Source organism: Panthera onca, chromosome B2 (genome assembly GCF_046562875.1).
Source record: "Panthera onca isolate mPanOnc1 chromosome B2, mPanOnc1 haplotype 2, whole genome shotgun sequence".
NCBI lineage: Eukaryota > Metazoa > Chordata > Mammalia > Carnivora > Felidae > Panthera > Panthera onca.
In genome coordinates, this window is record NC_138343.1 from 98,530,755 (window position 1) to 98,550,198 (window position 19,444).

A 19,444-nucleotide genomic window follows, 5' to 3' on the forward strand; every position below is an offset into this window, starting at 1 on the left:
AGAGATGAAGCCATAAGCCTGAGTCTTTCTAAAAACTCAGAACTGTTAGGTTTTCTTTTGAAGACTCATGATCCTACTGATACCTCCTTCCAAAACAACTCTGAAAAGATGTAGGTTAAGTATTCTTCAAAACTATCAAGGTCTGGGGTGCCTGGGTGTCTCAGGTTAAGTGTCCAACTCTTGACTTTGGTTCAGGTCATGATCTCAGGATTTGTGAGATCAAACCCCACCTCTGTGCTGATAGCACAGACCCTGCTTAGGATTCTCTCTCTCCCTCTCCCTTTGCCCCTCCCTCTCTCTCTTTATCTCTCTCAAAATAAATAAACTTAAAAAAAATTAAAAACTATTAAGGTCATCAAAGACAAGGAAAATCAACTGTCACTGCCACAAAGAACCTAAGGTAACATGACACCTAAATGTAATGTATCTTGAAAGGGACCTTAGAATAGAAAAGAGACATCAAGTAGAAACTAAGTATGGACTTTTAGTTAATAATAATGTGTCAAGATCAGTTCATTAATTGCAATAGATGTACCATACTAATGGAAGATGTTAATAGTAGGGGAAACTGGGTGTGGCTATGTTGGAACTCTTTGTATTCTGCACAATCATTGTACAAATTTGAAGAGGTTCTAAAATTAAAATTTTATTAGAGGAATGCCTTGGTGGCTTAGTTTGTTGAGCATCTAACTCTTGATTTTGGCTCAGGTCATGTTCTCACATTCCGTGGGGTTGAGCCCAGCATTGGGCTCTGCGCTGACAACATGGAGCCTGCTTGGGATTCTCTCTTCCTCTTTCTGCCCCTTCCCTGCTCACCAGCATGAGCGCGCTCTCTCTCTCTCTCTCTCTCTCTCTCTCTCTCAAAATAAATAAGCTCTAAAAAAAAAACGTTTATTAGAGAAAAGATGCAGGATCACAGAAATGTAACGATATGACATAGCAAACTCATTGATAGCATTTTGTAAATAGAAAAGGTAAAAATATCAGAGTGGGCGTGAAGAATAGAAGTTGGGTGTCATCACCTCTGTGAGGGAGAAAAGATACACGACCATTACTGTAACCCATTGGTCTGAGTTTCCAGGAGGGACCGGCCATTGCTGCTGCTCTTCTAGGAAACTTGAGGACAGAAGGGACAGATTGCTCTCAGAGGTCACGTAAGGTCAGATAGATGACTAGCTGCTCCAGAGTCTACACAGGCCGCACAAGGGAAAGGATGACTCTGGGAGGTGCAACTACACTCTTTGCCCTTTGAGAACAGCTGTTATGTTCTTAATGCGCAATCTGTCCCTTGTTAGCACAATAGCCTTAGTGCTGTGCAGGATAACCAGTCCCTGTTGCCTGTGGCTCAAAGCCAAGTGTCCTTTCATTATACAACTGAAACATTCAAGTTGTAGCCTGCAAAAACAATGCAGTCAAATACTGCCAGCCGCTCTTCCGATGTCTGAAACAGAAAAACTGCACTTCTTTTTATACTAAGATAGATAATATGCCCTACAAACAGGAGGGAAGCCATGCAGTTTATAAATTGCATCCTAAATTGGAAGCATCTTACCTATGTTAGGTCTGAAAATCATCCCGCTTCATTTCTGTAAACCCAAAAGTTCTTTGAAAAACACAAATGACATTTTTGTTTTATAGTTCTCGGAGAGAATGTACAGTGTTGTTCTGCCAGACCTCGGCCAATAAGAATATTGATGGCTGTGGCCGAAACATGAAAAGGACCACCATTGCCACTCACATATGTGCTTGTGGTAGACTGTTGCTTCTGTCTCCTCTGGTGGCAAACACGCATGCCCAACTATGTCCAACTGCTGGAAGCATCCCCTTCCTGCTAGGCCCTTCCAGGAATAGGGGTCACCTGGGAAGCCTGGCTGCCCGCCCCTTGGTAAAGCGAGAGAGAGCAGAGCCGCATGTGCTTTGCTCATTGGCTGGCTATGTTGGTCAGAGTTCAGGTGCAGAAAACATGATCCATTTTAGGTAGATTAAACACAGAGTGATTCATTATAGGATTTTAAGTGACTTTCAGAATCACTGGAGGGCTGAAGAAGAAAACTCTAGACACAGCTTTTAGGAACAACTCCCCAAACCATATGGCAAACCCTCAGAATGGCTTCCACATTTGCCTTGATCAGGAAACTATCCCAAGTAGCTGCTGGGTGCAAAACCAGCCTCTTCAGCTCTAGTTAGGAAGCCATCACTGCTGTGGCCAGTCTGCAGAACTGATACCCTATGTCTTATTTCCTTCCATATGCCCCCATTCTAAATCAAAGCCTCCTGTGAGTACAAGGTGGTGGGTAGAACCTAAATCACATTTTGAACCTGAACTGCAAGGGACTATGGGATTTATTTTCCCCCTGCTTTTCAGCCCCTGCACACTAGAAGGGGGTTTCAGATAGATACTGGGGAATCTAAATGCTGTTATCTGCCACAGTCTGTCCCTGTAGCCACCCGTGGATCCATGCATACTCCTCTGTTATCAGCAGAACCCACTCCCTCCCCCACAAGTTACTGCATCTCATTCAAAGCCCAGGATCTCTGGGTTTTGTGCAGCTGTCTTCATCAGGTCCAGATAAGGCTTCTGTAATCTGCTGACCTATAAACAAAAAGACTACCTGTCTGTCCCAATATACAGTGCTTGCAAAGGAAAATAAAAAAACCCTCATTTAGAAAGGGAGAGCATTGGAAATGTCATTTTCACATTAGCAGTCATCACTCCCATCAGGCAAGAATGGTGAAGGCGCCTGGCTCAGGAAGCAGAGTGAGGTCCTTGGGCAGCCCTCTGGAAGGAATGCCTTGCCCGTTAAGCCCCATGACCCAAATCCAGCTGGGATACTAGCCTTCTCCCATCCACTGCAATGAAGTGTAGCTGATAGGCGGTGGTTTTTGATTGTCCTAACTCTGCTGGAACTACTGCTGCTATATAGGCACCGCCTAGGGAGCCAGCTGCAGATGAACCACAAGATTAAGGGTTCCGCCACCTGCTGCCGACTCCCCCTGAGTCTCTGCGTTGCTGAATAGCCTCCACATCTGGACATCTGCAGCATACAGCTGTCTCGGAGGAGACCGCGTCTTGATGGAGTAGATGCGGGCATCGAGCAGGAGTAGACTTTCCCCCAGAGCACAGCCCTAGGTGTCATGTCAGTGTCTACTTCAGCAGCAAGGACAGGATGGCCACGCAGGCAAGGACATACCAGATTTAGGAATCAGCCTCAGGGGTAGATGAAAAATATTCTTTTTAAGATAACTATACCAAGTTGGTTCCAGGAAGAAGACAGCAACAACATAGTTTTAAACTCTCTGAATCCTCACAGAAAACAGAACTAGGTAGCAAGACCAAATACCCGTACGCATTTACCTCAAAACTATGTGATAAGGTGTCTCCAGAAATCCCTAAGTATAATAAGCAGGTGGTGGAGGTAACCCACCAACAGCCACCAGACCTGCATTATGTCAGCGTTTGTACAAGAGGAAGAAGTGGGGAGGGAACAGCAGGGTATCTGACACACCGGAATAGCCAACAGGAGTGCACTGGAGAGGACTGCAGGCCCGTTTGAGCACAGCCGCTGAAAGCGGGATGTTTTACCCAGTTCAGTACTAGCTGAGTGCAGGGGCTTCTGGGTGGGTTCTGAAGGGAGCTGGGGCAGTCTGGGCTACATAAACCCTTGAAACCAAACAGCCAAAGGTCCCTTCCAGGGCAGGGGACCCATCTGACTCTCCATGGACTCAAAATTGAGCAGGACCATGACAGACATGAAGGGAAGAGAGGAGGAGAGAAAGGAGAGAGGTGCGGGAGATCTCAGAAAGCAGTCTGCCGCCGTTTTAAATCCCTCACAAAGACAACCAAAGAAGTTCGGTCAAGTCAGTCAACCTCTCTTGAACCACACCTTCTAAAGGTTCAGGAAAACGAATTTTGTATAATGAGTATCAGAAAGGTATCAAGATCCAGTCCCATATGAAGTTACGAGGAGAACAGAAGAATACAGAGCAGGGATGTTTCCCTGCAGACCTTGCAGGAAGATGTCAGGAAAAGAGATTAAAACTGAAGCATGCTATTTCAAAATGAGCTTAAAATACAAAACTTAAAAACTCAAAAAGAAATGAAGAAAAACAGGGGCGCCTGGGTGGCTCAGTCAGTTAAGTGTCTTTAGCTCAGGTCATGATCTCGTGATTCGTGAGTTCAAGCCCCATGTCAGGCTCTGTGCTGACAGCTCAGAGCCTGGAACCTGCTTGGGATTCTGTGTCTCCCTTTCTCTCTGACCCTCTCCCACTCGTACTCTGTCTCTCTCTCTAAAAAATGAATAAACATTAAAAATTTTTTTAAAAAAGAAATGAAGCAACACAAAGATTTAAGAGAAAGTGTCTATACTGGCAACAGGCAAAGATTTAACATGGATAATAGGAGTCCTGAAGAAGAAAAATAAAGCAAGAGAACAGAAAAAAAATACTAAAACTGTAATGGCAAAAAAGAACAAACCTTCTGAAATAAATAACTACTTAAAACTATATATTGAGAGAGCACACCATATACATGAGAATAGTAACCCAGAATGATACAATATAGTAAGTTAAACTAGACATTATTTTTTTTTAAGTATGAAATTTGTTGTCAAATTGGTTTCCATACAACACCCAGTGCTCATCCCAACAGGTGCCCTCCTTAATACCCATCACCCACCCTCCCCTCCCTCCCATCCCCCATCAACCCTCAGTTTGTTCTCAGTTTTTAAGAGTCTCTTATACTTTGGCTCCCTCCCTCTCTAACCTCTTTTTTTTTCTTCCCCTCCCTCATGGGTTTCTGTTAAGTTTCTCAGGATCCACATAAGAGGGAAACCATATGGTATCTGTCTTTCTCTGTATGACTTATTTCACTTAGCATAACACTCTCCAGTTCCATCCATGTTGCTACAAAAGGCCAGATTTCATTCTTTCTCGTTGCCAGGTAGTATTCCATTGTGTATATAAACCACAATTTCTTTATCCATTCATCAGTTGATGGACATTTAGGCTCTTTCCATAATTTGGCTATTGTTGAGAGTACTGCTATAAACATTGGGGTACAAGTGCCCTATGCATTAGCACTCTTGTATCCCTTGGGTAAATTCCTAGCAGTGCTATTGCTGGGTCATAGGGTAGATCTATTTTTACTTTTTTGAGGAAACTCCACACTGTTTTCCAGAGAGGCTGCACCAGTTTGCATTCCCACCAACAGTGCAAGAGGGTTCCCGTTTCTCCACATCCTCTCCAGCATCTATAGTCTCCTGATTTGTTCATTTTAGCCACTCTGACTGGCGTGAGGTGATATCTGAGTGTGGTTTTGATTTTAAACTAGACCTTAAAGGGGGAAAAAAAAAAAACCTTTAGACATCTAAATAAAAGGGAAGACTTCTAAGGGAAATAAAATTAGATTATCCTCATACTTTTTAGATGCAACACTTTATGTCAAAAAAATGGAGTAATATATTTAGGATTCTCAAGGAAAAAAATGTGAACTGAGAATATTATTTTGAAATCTCTGAAGTATAAAAGCAGAGACAAAGTGTTATCAACAAGTAAGAACTTGCTGTATGTACACATACAATGTTCCAGTAACAAGAAGAACCTCTAGTGCCCACTTTGTGGTCTTGAAATACCAGTTCATCACTAACAGGAACCAGGGCTCTGGGAGAAGTAGCTGATTCCAGGTCAGTGTACAAAAGGAATCTGGAACATGTTTGTCAATCTGGATAGCAAGAAAGCTATTAAAGATTACTGGGGTCATATCAAGAGGACTCAGGAGTGAACTTGAAGAGGCTCCCACTGGATAAAGATAGGATCATTTGAACTTCAATAATAATAATAATTGCAGTGGAATGGAACTCATCAAATATGTTTAAACTCATGAGTTTATAATTTTTTTTTTTTTTTAATTCTGGTCACTTTGGAAGGATTATAGGGAACCATCATTATCTGGAAAACTAGAAAATAAAGGGAAAGAAGCATGTGACACTCTGAATCTTATGAATGGTACCACTGGATAACAAAATAAGAGGTGAGGGAAAGCATCCTTTAAAAAAAAAAAACAGTGTTGGGGCGCCTGGGTGGCGCAGTCGGTTAAGCGTCCGACTTCAGCCAGGTCACGATCTCGCGGTCCGTGAGTTCGAGCCCCGCGTCGGGCTCTGGGCTGATGGCCCGGAGCCTGGAGCCTGTTTCCAATTCTGTGTCTCCCTCTCTCTCTGCCCCTCCCCCGTTCATGCTGTGTCTCTCTCTGTCCCAAAAATAAATAAAAAACGTTGAAAAAAAAAATTAAAAAAAAAAAAAAAAAAACAGTGTTAAATGAAAAAGAAATAGGATAATTAGCATTGGCAATCTCCAGTGAATTAACAGATGTAAGCATTTAGCATTATTGGCTGTTAACATGAAAAACGATAAACAGCTAGACAGTATGGGCCTCCTGATGAAACAACTCACCCACCTCCTATACTCTTGCCAAAGCAGATTCTCACCAAGCTTCTAGATGCAGTTGCTGACTTGCAGGAAATACAAAGGACAGAGGAACATTTTGAACTGCATTATGAATATGCAGTCAGCAAAATCCAGGCTGAGAGAAACCACAACCTGGATCCTTCAGCTAATTAATTGTTAGGAAAAGAAAGAGAATCTGTAGTTTAAAAATCATATCCCACTTTTGAAAACAGGCAAAATTAAACTATAGCCTAAGGCTGCCCATGTGAATGAAAAAGTCGTTTTTAAAAGTGCAAAGAAGTGATTGGTATAGAAGTCAGGGCAATGGCTGCTATGGTTGTGATAAAAATGGGGCACATGGAAGGAGCCCAGCTGCTGGAATTTCTGTTCCTTGACCTGGTGGTGTTCACCTTATAATATTGCTGTGTGTTTGTTTTGTGCAGTTTCCTGTATCTGTGTTTTATTTTACAATAAAAAGGTGAAATGCATTGATAATTCTGAAGCACAGTAGTTTGTCCATGGTAAATATTAGGGAAACATTGTTATTTTTTTATATTTAATTGACATTAATATATGGCAGTGATATAATGTAACCAAAAACTTTACCCTGACAAGCTTGTAAACAGCCTCTAAGGCCTTTATGTGTATTACATTGATTACTTTATATATAACAGTGTAAAAAGTCACACTTTAAGAGCAAGATGTTCCAACTGTATCTAAGAAGTAGTGTTTCGATATGTTGTCTAGATTTATTGGCTCCTTTACCCCAACCACTCATCAGCAATACTTTTGTTCCAGTATCTACACATTGTAAATGTCCACTAAATGGACACAGTAAAAATGAGTTCACATGGACTCATTTGAAGTACAAAACTTTGGATGGCGAGTAACTCGCTCTGTGAGTGTCGCACAAGATGAACAAATATTTCTAATACATTTCTAAACGAGTGGTGTCTTGCAATACGAGTCGTACACGACACTGAACGTAACACGATCACAACTGAGCCAGTGGTTCTTGACATTCACTTTGATATCCAAGTGCTTTGGATTACAGGCATGTTTCCAGAATGAATTATGCTCACAAACCGAGGTTTTACTGCATGTCATTTTATGGGGAGGGCCGAAATGTATGAATTGCCCTTTCCTCGGCATTATGTTTAAAGAATATATGTATATATATACATATATATGTATATATACACACATATATATGTATATATACACATATATATACATATATGTGTGTGTATATATATATGTATATATATATACATACATATATATATTATATATTATATGTTATAATTATAATATATAATATATAATAGTTTAGTTAGTTAGTGTATATAAACATAAATATATATTGTATATAAGTATTTTATCTATATATGTAGCATGTCTGTGTGTAAACATACATTTGCTATTTTTTCATCTAGTGATCTGATGAGAAATGACAAATGAGTCTTCAAAACACAGGGTTTAGCAGCCTTAGACATTACACATGCATAACTTCCTTGAGATACATTAAGGTCATTGTGTTCTATAATTGTTCTGTGTTGTGGTTGCCTAAGCTTAGGCATAAAATCCTTCACTTTTGTGACACTGCAGTGCCCTTCTGGTTGGCCTGTCATTGTCATGGCTCCCTGACAGATTGAAGGCAGATGAGTGTCCGGGAAACACACAATAACAGTTTCACTGTCCTCGTGCTCTCTCCATTACCAAAATGCCACCTCCTTCTCTCCAATCACAACCTTAGTCTGCTCTGTGGAGTTGAGGTTCCTTATTGCTGAGCCTTTGAAGGGCCTCATTTACAGACAGCAGCCGGCATCTCTGGTTTGTGAGGTGGATACATCCTATGTTCCGCCATCACAGATTGTATTCTTCACTTCCTTCTCATCGCCCCTATTGCTTCTTCTATGGTGGGTTGTTTAGAGACTGGCATTATTGTCATCTTCTCTTGAAGGAATTTTAACCTGCCTGTGAGATTTCTAACCTCCCTTTCAGGGTTTCTGCTAAAGGACAGTCCAATCATCTTGTCATAATAGCACCTATTAAAAGGATTTGGAAATGTTTGTACATAAAGAAATCAGATTTGTTCACTATTCTGTGTCATGTTCATTAGCTGTCAATGGCATAGGCCGAAATGATTGGACTTTGTTAGGGATCATGTGTTAGAGTCATAGCATTTTGTGTGTTAATATAGACTTGCTGTCTTTTAGTAGGAATAAAAAGGAAATTAAGTTTTCTTTACCTTGATAATGGTTAGAATGTCACCAGCAGCTAATAACATGGTTTAATTTCCCAGTACATGGGTTAAGCGCTTACCCCTGAAGCCTGTCACCTTTATTCTATCTACCCAAAGACATGTGAAAATGTCCTGGAGGGGCAAGGCAGCAGATAATGTGAGTGCTTACCTATATTTCCCATGTTGAACTTGGCATGACAGGTATGTCAAAGTGAGTATAGGCAGTGCCTGCTTTCTTGGATCCCAGACTACAGGGGTCTGTTTTGCTTTTTGTTTTATTAGAGGTGATTTGAAGATTGACACGTTCCTCTTGATTTCAGCCTAGTAACTTTGTTCATCTCTGAGTCACTGTTTCCTCACCTCTAAAGAAGAATAAGGACCCACCCCTTCTGCCTCACCAGTGTTTTTTGAGCAACTTGATAGCTTTATACCCCACTGGAAAGCACTCCAACTTCCTTTCAGTTTGTCCATTTATAGAGTATCTGAAGAAAGGAATTTAAGAGCAATCTTCTGATGGGAAATCTATCATTTCCCACCATCCTGTCAAATGACAGCTTCCCTATCATTTCAAATAATTCAAAACACACTAAATTCATGTTCTGAACTTAGAAACCCAAGGTAAAATCTGATTCCGTAACCAGACATCATTCATTCATTCAATGAATAATTATTGAGCACTTACTGTATGCCAGGTGCTCTTCTGGGCATTGAAATTAAAGAGGTGATCAAAATGGGGGTTACATTCCTAGTAAGTATATAAATATATAAATAAAAGATCAGAAAGTGATAAATGCTATAGATATATTAGGATAATGGGCATAGAAAGACATAAAAGAACCCAAAATTCATGAGGAAAAATAGGAAAGAGATTCTAAAACAGTCTGACCAAAAGAACTTTCTGTGGTGATGGAAATAATTCTATATCTGCGCTATGTAAAACAGTGGCCATTAGCTGCATGTGGCTATCAGGCACTTGAAATGTGACCAGTGCTACTAAGGAACTACTTTTAAAGTTTATTTAATTTCAATTAAGTTTAAGTAGCCACATGTGGCTAACGGCCGCCATATTGGACAGGTGCAGTTCGAGAGCTATGTTTTGGAGTTAGGTGTCTATACTTAAGCACAGAATGTGGTGTCTGTACTTATGCACAGAATGTGAGCAATATGCAATGTTCTCTAGATTTTTAATGTGATAAAGCAAACACATTCTCTATCATTTTGGTAAAATAGATTCATGACTAGGCTTCAATATATGAGTACTTTACTGGAAAGATACAAGCAATCTAATAAGACAGCTAAAGAGAAGCAATGGACGATTATATATATATATATATATATATATATATATATATATATATATTTGTGGATATATATGTGTGGATGCCATATATAGATATATCTAGATATATCTATATATGGCATCCACACACTGAAGGCTAAAGGCTCTGAGGAGTATTAAAGGCTATAAAGAGAGATTTATTTCACGGTGATGTGTACTATAGACCCCTCTGCTGGTTATGTGATAAAGGCTAGTATTTTCTAATAGAAATTCTAAAACCTGCAGAAAGACAAATAGACCAATAATCAAGGGCTGGTACTATTAAGGCATTTGCTGAGGTTTTGTTCCTCTGAGACCAGAGCATCTGATCAATTTTGAATCTGCTCTTGTTATGGTTTTCCTCAGAAAGCAGAGGAAATTATGAAAGAAATGACCTAATGCCCATTATCTGTAAGTAAAGGGGTTGGTCAAGATCTTTTGTAAGGTCCTCTTTAGATCTAGTAGTCTTTTGATACTGTGACTCAGTTATGACCAACAAAGAATCATTTGGTAATGTGAAAGAAAGAACCTTGGGGGAAAAAAACTTGAAGTTTGTGGTAGCAACAGAAGGGAAAGATACTTTGTGACCAGAACCATTACTAAATTTTCTGGAAATGTCAGATGGTGTTTGATGTATGCCAGAATGCTAATCATATGCAAAAGTATCACATATATAATACTATTTAAATTATACAAATGCTGTCCAGTTTTTCAATCACCAGCCACAAATTATCATGACATCACTAAATTCAGAAGATGTTTCCATCTGACCAATTAAATGTTTTCTTGTCAGATCAACATGTTTATTGACTATTCAATATGTGTTAGAAAAAAAGCCTCAACAGGAATTGAACTTTAAAAGGGACTTAGGGGCACCTGGGTGGTTTAGTTGGTTAAGCGTCCAACTTGGGGTCAGGTTCGAGCCCTGCATCAGGCTCTGTGCTGACAGCTCAGAGCCTGGAGCCTGCTTCGGATTCTGTGTCCCTCTCTTGTTCTGCCCTCTCCCACTCATTCTCTCTCTCTCTCTCTCTCTCTCTCTCTCTCTCTTTCAATCTCTCTCTCTCTCTCTCTCTCTCTCAAGAATAAATAAAATTTAAAAAAAAATTTAAGGGACTCAAACATTAGTTCTGCATGCAAGTGTAAGATACAGTTGTTATCAGACATGGTCGTATTATAACCAAGCAAGTAATACAACATTTAAGAAAGAGCATGAGGGCGCCTGCGTGGCTCAGTCGGTTACGTGGCCGACTTTGGCTCAGATCATGATCTCAAGGTTCGTGAGTTCGAGCCCCACGTTGGGCTCTTTGCTGACCGCTTGGAGCCTGCTTTGGATTCTGTTTCTCCCTTTCTCTCTGCCCCTACCCCACTTGCAATCTCTCTCTCTCCCACTCTCTCTCTCAAACATAAATAAACATTAATTTTTTTTTTAGAAAGAGTATTAAAGGGCACCAAAGAAAGCATTTTCCTTAAAAACACGTGGTGTGTCTTATGAACTTCTGCCTGAAGTGTTTCTCTTCTGTGAATGGGAACTGCAGTTAAGGCTAAATGTCATCAATCCTTGGTGTTTGAGCGCACTGAGCAATGTGGGTTAAGTAGCCCATAAATGAACGGGCAAATATATTATTTTAAATAAGACTTTAACATTCCTTGAGGGGAAATACAGAGCTTTTCTTGAGGATGGAACTAGGTCCTGTAGATAAAAAGAAATGAGCCTGCAAATTTGTAATTATAATATTTTATCTCCAGAAATACTGCTGGCATTTGAATTAGGGGCAGTAGGTTTTATCCCTTTGGGGGCTGTGAGGAGAAGTTGAAAAAAAAAATTCCCTGTGTTTATGGCCAGGAGGGAAAAGTGGAACCATTTTCTCCACCATGAAAATGCAATAAAAGGCCAACTCTCTCTACTGGAATGAATAAAAGAAAGTAGTTTCACAATTTCCACATCATTTGGTGTTTAAATACTGGTCTTTTCATCTAGAAACAGATGGCATCGAAGCTAATAAAAAGACTATTCTGTGTAGTATTGAGAGCATTATTGGGTATTCTGTCTCTTTCCAGTACCCTCAGAGACAAGGTGCTGATCGGCAGCCCCTTGTGAGGGTCTTGGAGGTTTTTATATTTCTTTCCCACCTTGGAAATGTGTAAGCCAATGGTGAAATCAGACGTGTTCCTCATCAGGAAATGTGTGGTGCATCTGATATTACTGCTTGTATCTTGCAATTAGACGTCAAATTAGGGTTCTCGATGGAAGGTTAGCACGGTATATATTTGAAAGGAGAATTCTTGTTTAAACGTGTTCAGTACTGCTGACCGACCACAAGTAAGATCTTATTTAGCATTTTAGATCCATTCTGGTCTCCTTAGACCAGAGTCTCAAACTTTAGTGAGTGTCAGAATCCCTGGAAGGCTTGTTAAACATCTTTGCTAGGCCCCACCTTCGGAGATTCTGATTCAGTAGGTCTGGAGGAGGACGTGAGAGTTTGTATCTCTAACAAGTTCCCAGATGATGCTAGTGCTCCTGGTCTGGGGACCACACTTGGAGAACCACTGCCTTAAGACCATGGGGAGCTTCTTGAGACTGGCTTCTTGATGGCCAAGTAAAATGAAGAAACAAAAGTGTTTTGTGTGTTTCTGTTTCTCCTTCCTCATTTTTCTGATTATGCCAACAATATTGGGTATGTCTTAAGCTTCTTCATTATCATTTTGTTGGGGTTTTTTTCCACCATTTTGGCCTTGTATTTTATTATTTAGAAATTTCCAGCAGAACTATCATTAAGTATCTTTGTCAGGAGATGCCTATGAGAATCTAAATTGGAAACAGGGACAGGCAGGCCTGTCAGCTCTTCCTACAAAACCACACAACACAGGAACAATAACCAGCCAGGCCTCGAGGTATAAGGTGATCAACCACCCAAGGTATAGTCCAGTAGCCTCCATGTGCTGATTTAGGTAAACAACAAAAACTTTGCAGATGTAGATTTTTTAAAAAAAAATTTTTTTAATGTTTGTTTATTTTTGAAAGACACAGAATCTAAGCAACCTCCAGGCTCTGAGCTGTCAACACAGAGCCCGATGTGGGGTTCAAACTCACGAACCATGAGATCATGACCTGAGCTAAAGTCAGACGCTTAACCTACTGAGCCACCCAGGTGCCCCGTAAATCCAATTTCGTGTACTCGTCCACAGCAGCCAAGCTACCAGGCACTTTGACTAGTTATGAGCTAGGAAATGGACTGAATTCAGTTTGAAACAATTCAACAGACCCTACGGGGGGGGGGGGGGGGTTGGGACTGGCAGGGGTGGGAGGGACTTGACTGGGGTCAAGTCCTTGAGGACGCCCTTCCCTCACTGGGACGTCTTCAGTGTTTCCTTGTCCCTGCTGTCACCAACAGGGGACGATGTGTGTAAAGGCTCAATCAAGCCCTTGCTAGAGAGCAGTTGTTGGCTAACAGCAGGATGGATCCACATGTCAGCAAGCAGAATCCGTCCACATGACTGGGACAGGCTGTACCCTGTGTCCCTGAAGTCCAGATGGGGGTCCCAGCCTAAGCATGCTTGAAAGGACCCTTCACCCCCAAAACCCTCACTACCTGTTGCTCTATGTGCAAAGTCCTCACTACCTGGTACATGCTCCCAAGTGGAGATTTGGTTCAGCTTGGAGCCTGGCTCACACCCGCTCTTCCCCTGCAGGACCCTTTGACCACGACCGTAGCCCCCAGGACCTGTCACAACCTAGCCTGACATCCAGTCCAGCCTCGCATGCTACTGCATTCACCATTCTTGTCTAAGAGACAGGCTGTCTGCCTGCAGGCCAGAAGGGTGGGCCCTGTCTGTGCCTCCAGTAGGCTTCCAGGCTCTCCTATTTGAGGAACTAGATTTCCATACCACTCCTGGTTTTATTTCACAGATCATGGTGGTGAGTTTAGGATTTCTAGTCCTTGCGTGGTTACCATACATGTCCTGACACCTTCTTGTTTTTTCAGGTCCGAAACATCTCCCCCGACATACCCTGGTTGTTTTAAACCCTAAATGACCCTTCTAAGAGCAACAGTGGATTCAGAGGATGCGGGCCACATGTGCTGAGCAAGTCCCCACTACTTTGGTTGCTTCAAAAAAACAGGGCTTCGGGGCACCTGGGTGGCTCAGTCGGTTAGGTGTACGACTTCAGCTCAGGTCATGATCTCGCAGTCTGTGGGTTCGGGCCCTGCACTGGGCACTGTGCTGACAGCTTAGAGCCTGGAGCCTGCTTCAGTTTCTGTGTCTCCTCCTCTCTCTGCCCCTCCCATGCTTGCACTGTGTCTCTCTATCTCTTTCAAAGGTAAATAAACATCAAAAAAAAACAAACAAAAAACAGGGCTTCTACGATATCCCCAATTCACTTTTACTCAGAAGAGAAGTGCCCCCAGCATCAAGGCACAAAGACAGCAGTCACTTGGGGCCAAATGACAATGAGAATGACCAGCGACCTTCATGAGGTCTGAGGCAGAGTCACTGGGGAAGACAAGTTCATTTTGGCATGGACAGGCATCAGAAGGAAGGCTCAATACCGGGATCTCCCTTTGGGCCCTAGCAGTCCTCAGAATAGAAAGAGACTTTGAATCTAGAAGCACAAAAAAGACAAAGGCAATAGTTAATGCATTTTCTGACTCCCTACTTGTTTTGACACCAGAGTGAGGTAGCGTTGGAGCCCTAAACCCACATGCCACTCAATCTGATACCATTTCAGGCTGATGTTTGGCATTTCATATTGAGTGTTTGTAATAGTGCCCATTATTCTATGCTGCAGTGAAGCAGTGTACCAAGAAGTAGGGTGAGGACTCCTGACCGATTTACTGGCAAGAAAGCAAAGGCACTGGGTAGAAGTGGCTGGTCTGTGACCCTTATCACAGTTGTCCGGGCCCTACATCCATGGGCAGTTGGCAGGCCCTGGTGCTGTTACCTCCCACAGCCTGCCCACCTGTATATTCAGCTGAGGCCTCTGAAGGATAAAACAATTACTTGGTCACTTGGCATGTCCCCTTTCTCTCTCTCTTTTTTTTAATATGACATTTATTGGCAAATTGGTTTCCATACAACACCCAGTGCTCATCCCAATAGGTGCCCTCCTCAGTGCCCATCACCCACTTTCCCCTTCCTCCCACCCCCCATCAACCTTCAGTTTATTCTCAGTCTTTAAGAGTCTCTTAAGGTTTGCCTCCTTCCCTCTTTGTAACTTGCTTCCCCTTTCTCCTCCCCCATGGTCTTCTGTTAAGTTTCTCAGGATCCACATAAGAGTGAAAACATATGGTATCTGTCTTTCTCTGTATGACTTATTTCACTTAGCATAACACTCTCCATTTCCATCCATGTTGCTACAATGGGCCATATTTCATTATTTCTCATTGCCAAGTAGTATTTCATTGTGTATATAAACCACAATTTCTTCATACATCAGTTGATGGACATTTAGGCTCTTTCCATAATTTGGCTATTGTTGAAAGTGCTGCTATAAACATTGGGGTACAAGTGTCCCTATGCATCAGCACTCCTGTATCCCTTAGGTAAATTCCTAGCAGTGCTATTGCTGGGTCATAGGGTAGATCTATTTTTAATTTTTTGAGGAACCTCCACACTGTTTTCCAGAGCAGCTGCACCAGTTTGCATTCCCACCAACAGTGCAAGAGGGTTCCCACCCTTTCTCAACTCATTAAGGTTTAGTGCTCAGACTAGGGATGTCTGGTGTGATTCCTGCCAGAGAGGTGTTTGTTAATGCACAAAGAGTTCTGGCCAAAGATCCGGCTTCAAAGACAGGACAGAAACCAGTAGTCCCATTTTTAAATTGACTTTAAGCATTTCATCTTAAAATGGAGAGTATAATCCCAATGCTTCCTGCCTTCCAGGATGAGTGTGAAAATTAAGTAAGATTTGAGAAGAGAAAGAGACTAGACAGGTATAGATGGTGTGGTTCAAGAGTAGTTGCTGTGGCTGGTGCTTTGATGACAATCTCTAGAAACCCTGGTGGAGTCTCCATTTTTAAAATGGTTCAGGTTTAAAAGGTTTGACCCTGAATATTATCACCCACTAAAGAATTGTAGCATTTCAGTTTGACTTATGTAAATGACTGTAGAGTTGCTGTGCTTTTGTGAGGGAAGATTGAGGAGAATAGTTCACATATTAATCATCCTAATTGTTCATCATTGTAATGTGTTATCCACAGACATTAGAAGAACTGTAATTTGTGTATTTTGAAGAACGCACTGAAACCAGGCTGGAGGACAGATTGAGATTCAGATGTCTCAGGACTCTTTCACCTTGGTCTTTCATTTTTTTAACTTTGTGTAAAGCATTTTCCTTTGGTTTTTACTTCAATAAGGTTACGTTCTAAGATTGTGTGAAATTATTTAAGTGCTTTGAAAAAAGGGGAGTGTTTGACAAATGATATACCAGATTTGAATTGAAATACATTTACCTTGAAGTGAAAACCATTGAGGTTGGCTTCCAGAAAGAATATTCCACCTCCAGTTATATTTTATTTTAATGTAATTTAATGCATCTCCAGCCGTGGCAGGATGTGTAAAGGCAAAGCACAGTGAGCTTTGCTTTCTGGGTAAGAAAGACCCACATTTGATTGAAATGTATCCTTTGAGGATGGGGGCCTTACAGTACAGCTCCTGTCTTCCACTGTGTGTCTGCACTTCCAAATGTCTCTTGAAATGCTGACGTTCCTAGTACAGACCTAGCTGGGGCTGAGGCCCAATTCTGCTTCTGATGGTAGGGAATCTCCCCCCTGCTTCAGGGGTCCCAGCTAACGCATCCAGGATGCCTTCCTGATGCCTCTGCTACAAGGAGTAAGGCTAGGTCCCAGCCCAGCACAGTAGATTCTTCAGATCTTGTCTCTGTGTTATTTTGGTTCCCTGGCAGAAGAAGTACCCCCCACCCCACAGGGCCATCCCTGGGCTAAGTCCCTCACAACAACATTTTAGGTTTTTTTTTTTTCAATGTTTATTTATTCTGAGAGGGGGGGGGGGGCGTGGAGGGGAGAGAGAGGGAGGGACACAGAATCCGAAGCAGGCTCCAGGCTCTGAGCTGTCAGCATAGAGCCCGATGTGGGGCCCAAACCCACGAACTGCAAGATTATGACCAGAGCTGAAGTTGGGCGCTTAACCAACTGAGCCACCCAGATGCCCCAACAACATTTTAGTTTACTATCGTCCCCATCAGTAGCCCCCTTCTTGACCTTTCTTTCACACTCTACACACATGCTCACTCTGCATCACACCTGACTTGGTTGACTCATCCTTTGAGGGCCTGCTCTCAGCTAAGGATGCAATGACTAGTGGGTGCTCAGCCTTCAATGAGTAAAGGTTGTGTCAGATACCACGCTGCATTTTGACAAGGCTTTTCTGGAGACAGCACCTTCCCCAATGGATAGATGGAAATTTCAAGCATTAAGTTAGGCTAGGTGGATGGGAATGGAGGGATATTTTTGGATGAAGAGATTCTTGTGTGCTTTTCCATGCCCCAGAAAGGAAGGAAGCTGCCTGTTACAGATCCAAAATCTCTCATCAGAAGCCTGAGGCCAGATGTGTTTCAGAATTCAGAATTTTGGACTTGTTAGCATAACAAGATGGTACATCCCCAGTGTGATCTGAGGACTTGTCTGATAATTAAACACATTAATATTCACATGAAGTGGGATCAGTATTGTTGGTTCAGGTTAGATGTGCCACCAAATGAATTTCAATTGGGTCAAGTTTTACCACCAACGTGACATTTGGTTATTAAAGCTTGTAGGATTTCAGAATTGCAGATAAGGAATTACTATGCACCTGTAACCATTAACAATAGTTCACATTTACTGAGCACTTACAGTTTGCCAGGCATTATGCTAAGTGAGCACATTATACATATAAACTTATTTGCTCTTCTTATCAATGTAAGGAAGAAATTAGTATCCCTTTACTGATTCCTACTAAATCTTCCTTTAAAAACTGTTGATGACTGTTAGAACAAATAAATGAACTCAATAAAGTTTCAGGGTTACAAAATTAATATACAAAAAAAAAAAAGTTCGGTTCCTATCGTGTGTCAAGGAACAAAAAATTTATAGCCCCCACCTAAAGTTACTCTAGTCGAGTGAAGGAGGCAGATGGGTGCACAGACATAGGTGTACCTGAGGCACAGGAACAGAGAAAGGTACCCATCTAGCCTGCGCTTCAGGGAAGGCTCCCTGGGCAGGCTCTGGCCCAGCTCTGTCCTCTGGGCAAGGGAGGAAGCCAGCCCAGGGGAGGGGACAGGGGAGATCACCACCACCACTTATTATTAAGTCTGCATGTTCAAGGTCAGTGGCTCTTGAATGCTTTGCAGTCATAGCTCCCTGTGGTTCCTTTATTTTCTTTAATGTAGCCATGTCTCCTCTTCTCTTCTATAGAACACCTATCTCAGCTTTCTCACAAGACAACATCTATGAAGTACAGCCTCCAAGGGTAGACAGAAAATCTACAGAGATCTTCCAAGCCCACATCCAGGCCAGTCAAGGTATCATGCAGCCTCTTGGAAAGGAAGATACTTCCATGTACCGAGAATACATCAGGAACCGCTACCTGTGAAGAGAAAACAGGTCCCCCCATGAATTTGCCTACATTGTAATCTGTTTTATCTCCTCTTAAAACATTAATTTCCCGGGAGTCCTTTACATCTGAAAGTTTTTCCTCTTTTTGTAACTGGTGAACTACAAATTACAGGAAATAAAGAAATGCTTAAATATTTTGCTGTCAATGCCTTTGCTTTATTTTAGAAATACTTCTATAAATGCAGTCAATATAGGGACACCTGGGTGTCTCAGTCGATTGAGCGTCCAACTTGGGCCAGGTCATGATCTCACATTTACGGGTTCAAGCCCCATAGTCGGCCCTGTGCTGCCAGCTCAGAGCCTGGAGCCTGCTTTGGATTCTGTGTCTCCCTGTCTCTCTGCCTTCCCCCTGCTTGAGCTCTGTCTCTCTGTCTCTCAAAAAATAAAATAAAAAATGTTAAAAAAATTTTCTTTAAATAATAAAAAATTAAAAAAAAAAAAAAAGAAATGCAGTCAATATAGTATCACACCATAATTAAGAAATTAACAGGTATTTGTTGAGTATCTGCTGTGTGCTAGGCACTATGGTAGAGTCTGGGAGTATCACAGTAAGGAAAACAGGCCAAAAAACCCATCTCTCATGTAAAATGCGGTCAGATTATTTTTCTTTGTAGTTAACATATTTTTTTATGTATTCTGACTTTATGTTAGCTTTGTGTTTTGATAAAAAAAAATTGTATGTTAACTTTGTGTTTTTTGAAAGCTCTTGTCCTTAGGAACTAAACAGTGAAATATTTATGGATAAAGGGACAAGATGTCAACAAAGTGCCCTCCAATGGTTCAGGAAAAAAGAACAAATGGAGCAAAATCTTAACAATCAGTAAATCTG

The 19,444-nt window shown here is 41.6% G+C and overlaps 1 protein-coding gene across 4 annotated transcripts in view; it reads left to right on the top strand.

Annotated features, from left to right (window-relative positions):
• Nucleotides 1–18,749, top strand: part of FIG4 (FIG4 phosphoinositide 5-phosphatase) — a 131,496-nt gene extending 112,747 nt beyond the window's left edge. For all 4 annotated transcript variants that reach the window (XM_078447201.2, XM_078447205.2, XM_078447202.2 and 1 more), the window contains one exon: nucleotides 18,415–18,749. In XM_078447201.2, the coding sequence (XP_078303327.2) occupies nucleotides 18,415–18,592 (178 nt within the window). In that variant the 3' untranslated portion in view covers nucleotides 18,593–18,749. The remainder of the gene's footprint in view (nucleotides 1–18,414) is intronic.
• The last annotated feature ends 695 nt before the right edge of the window (nucleotides 18,750–19,444 follow it).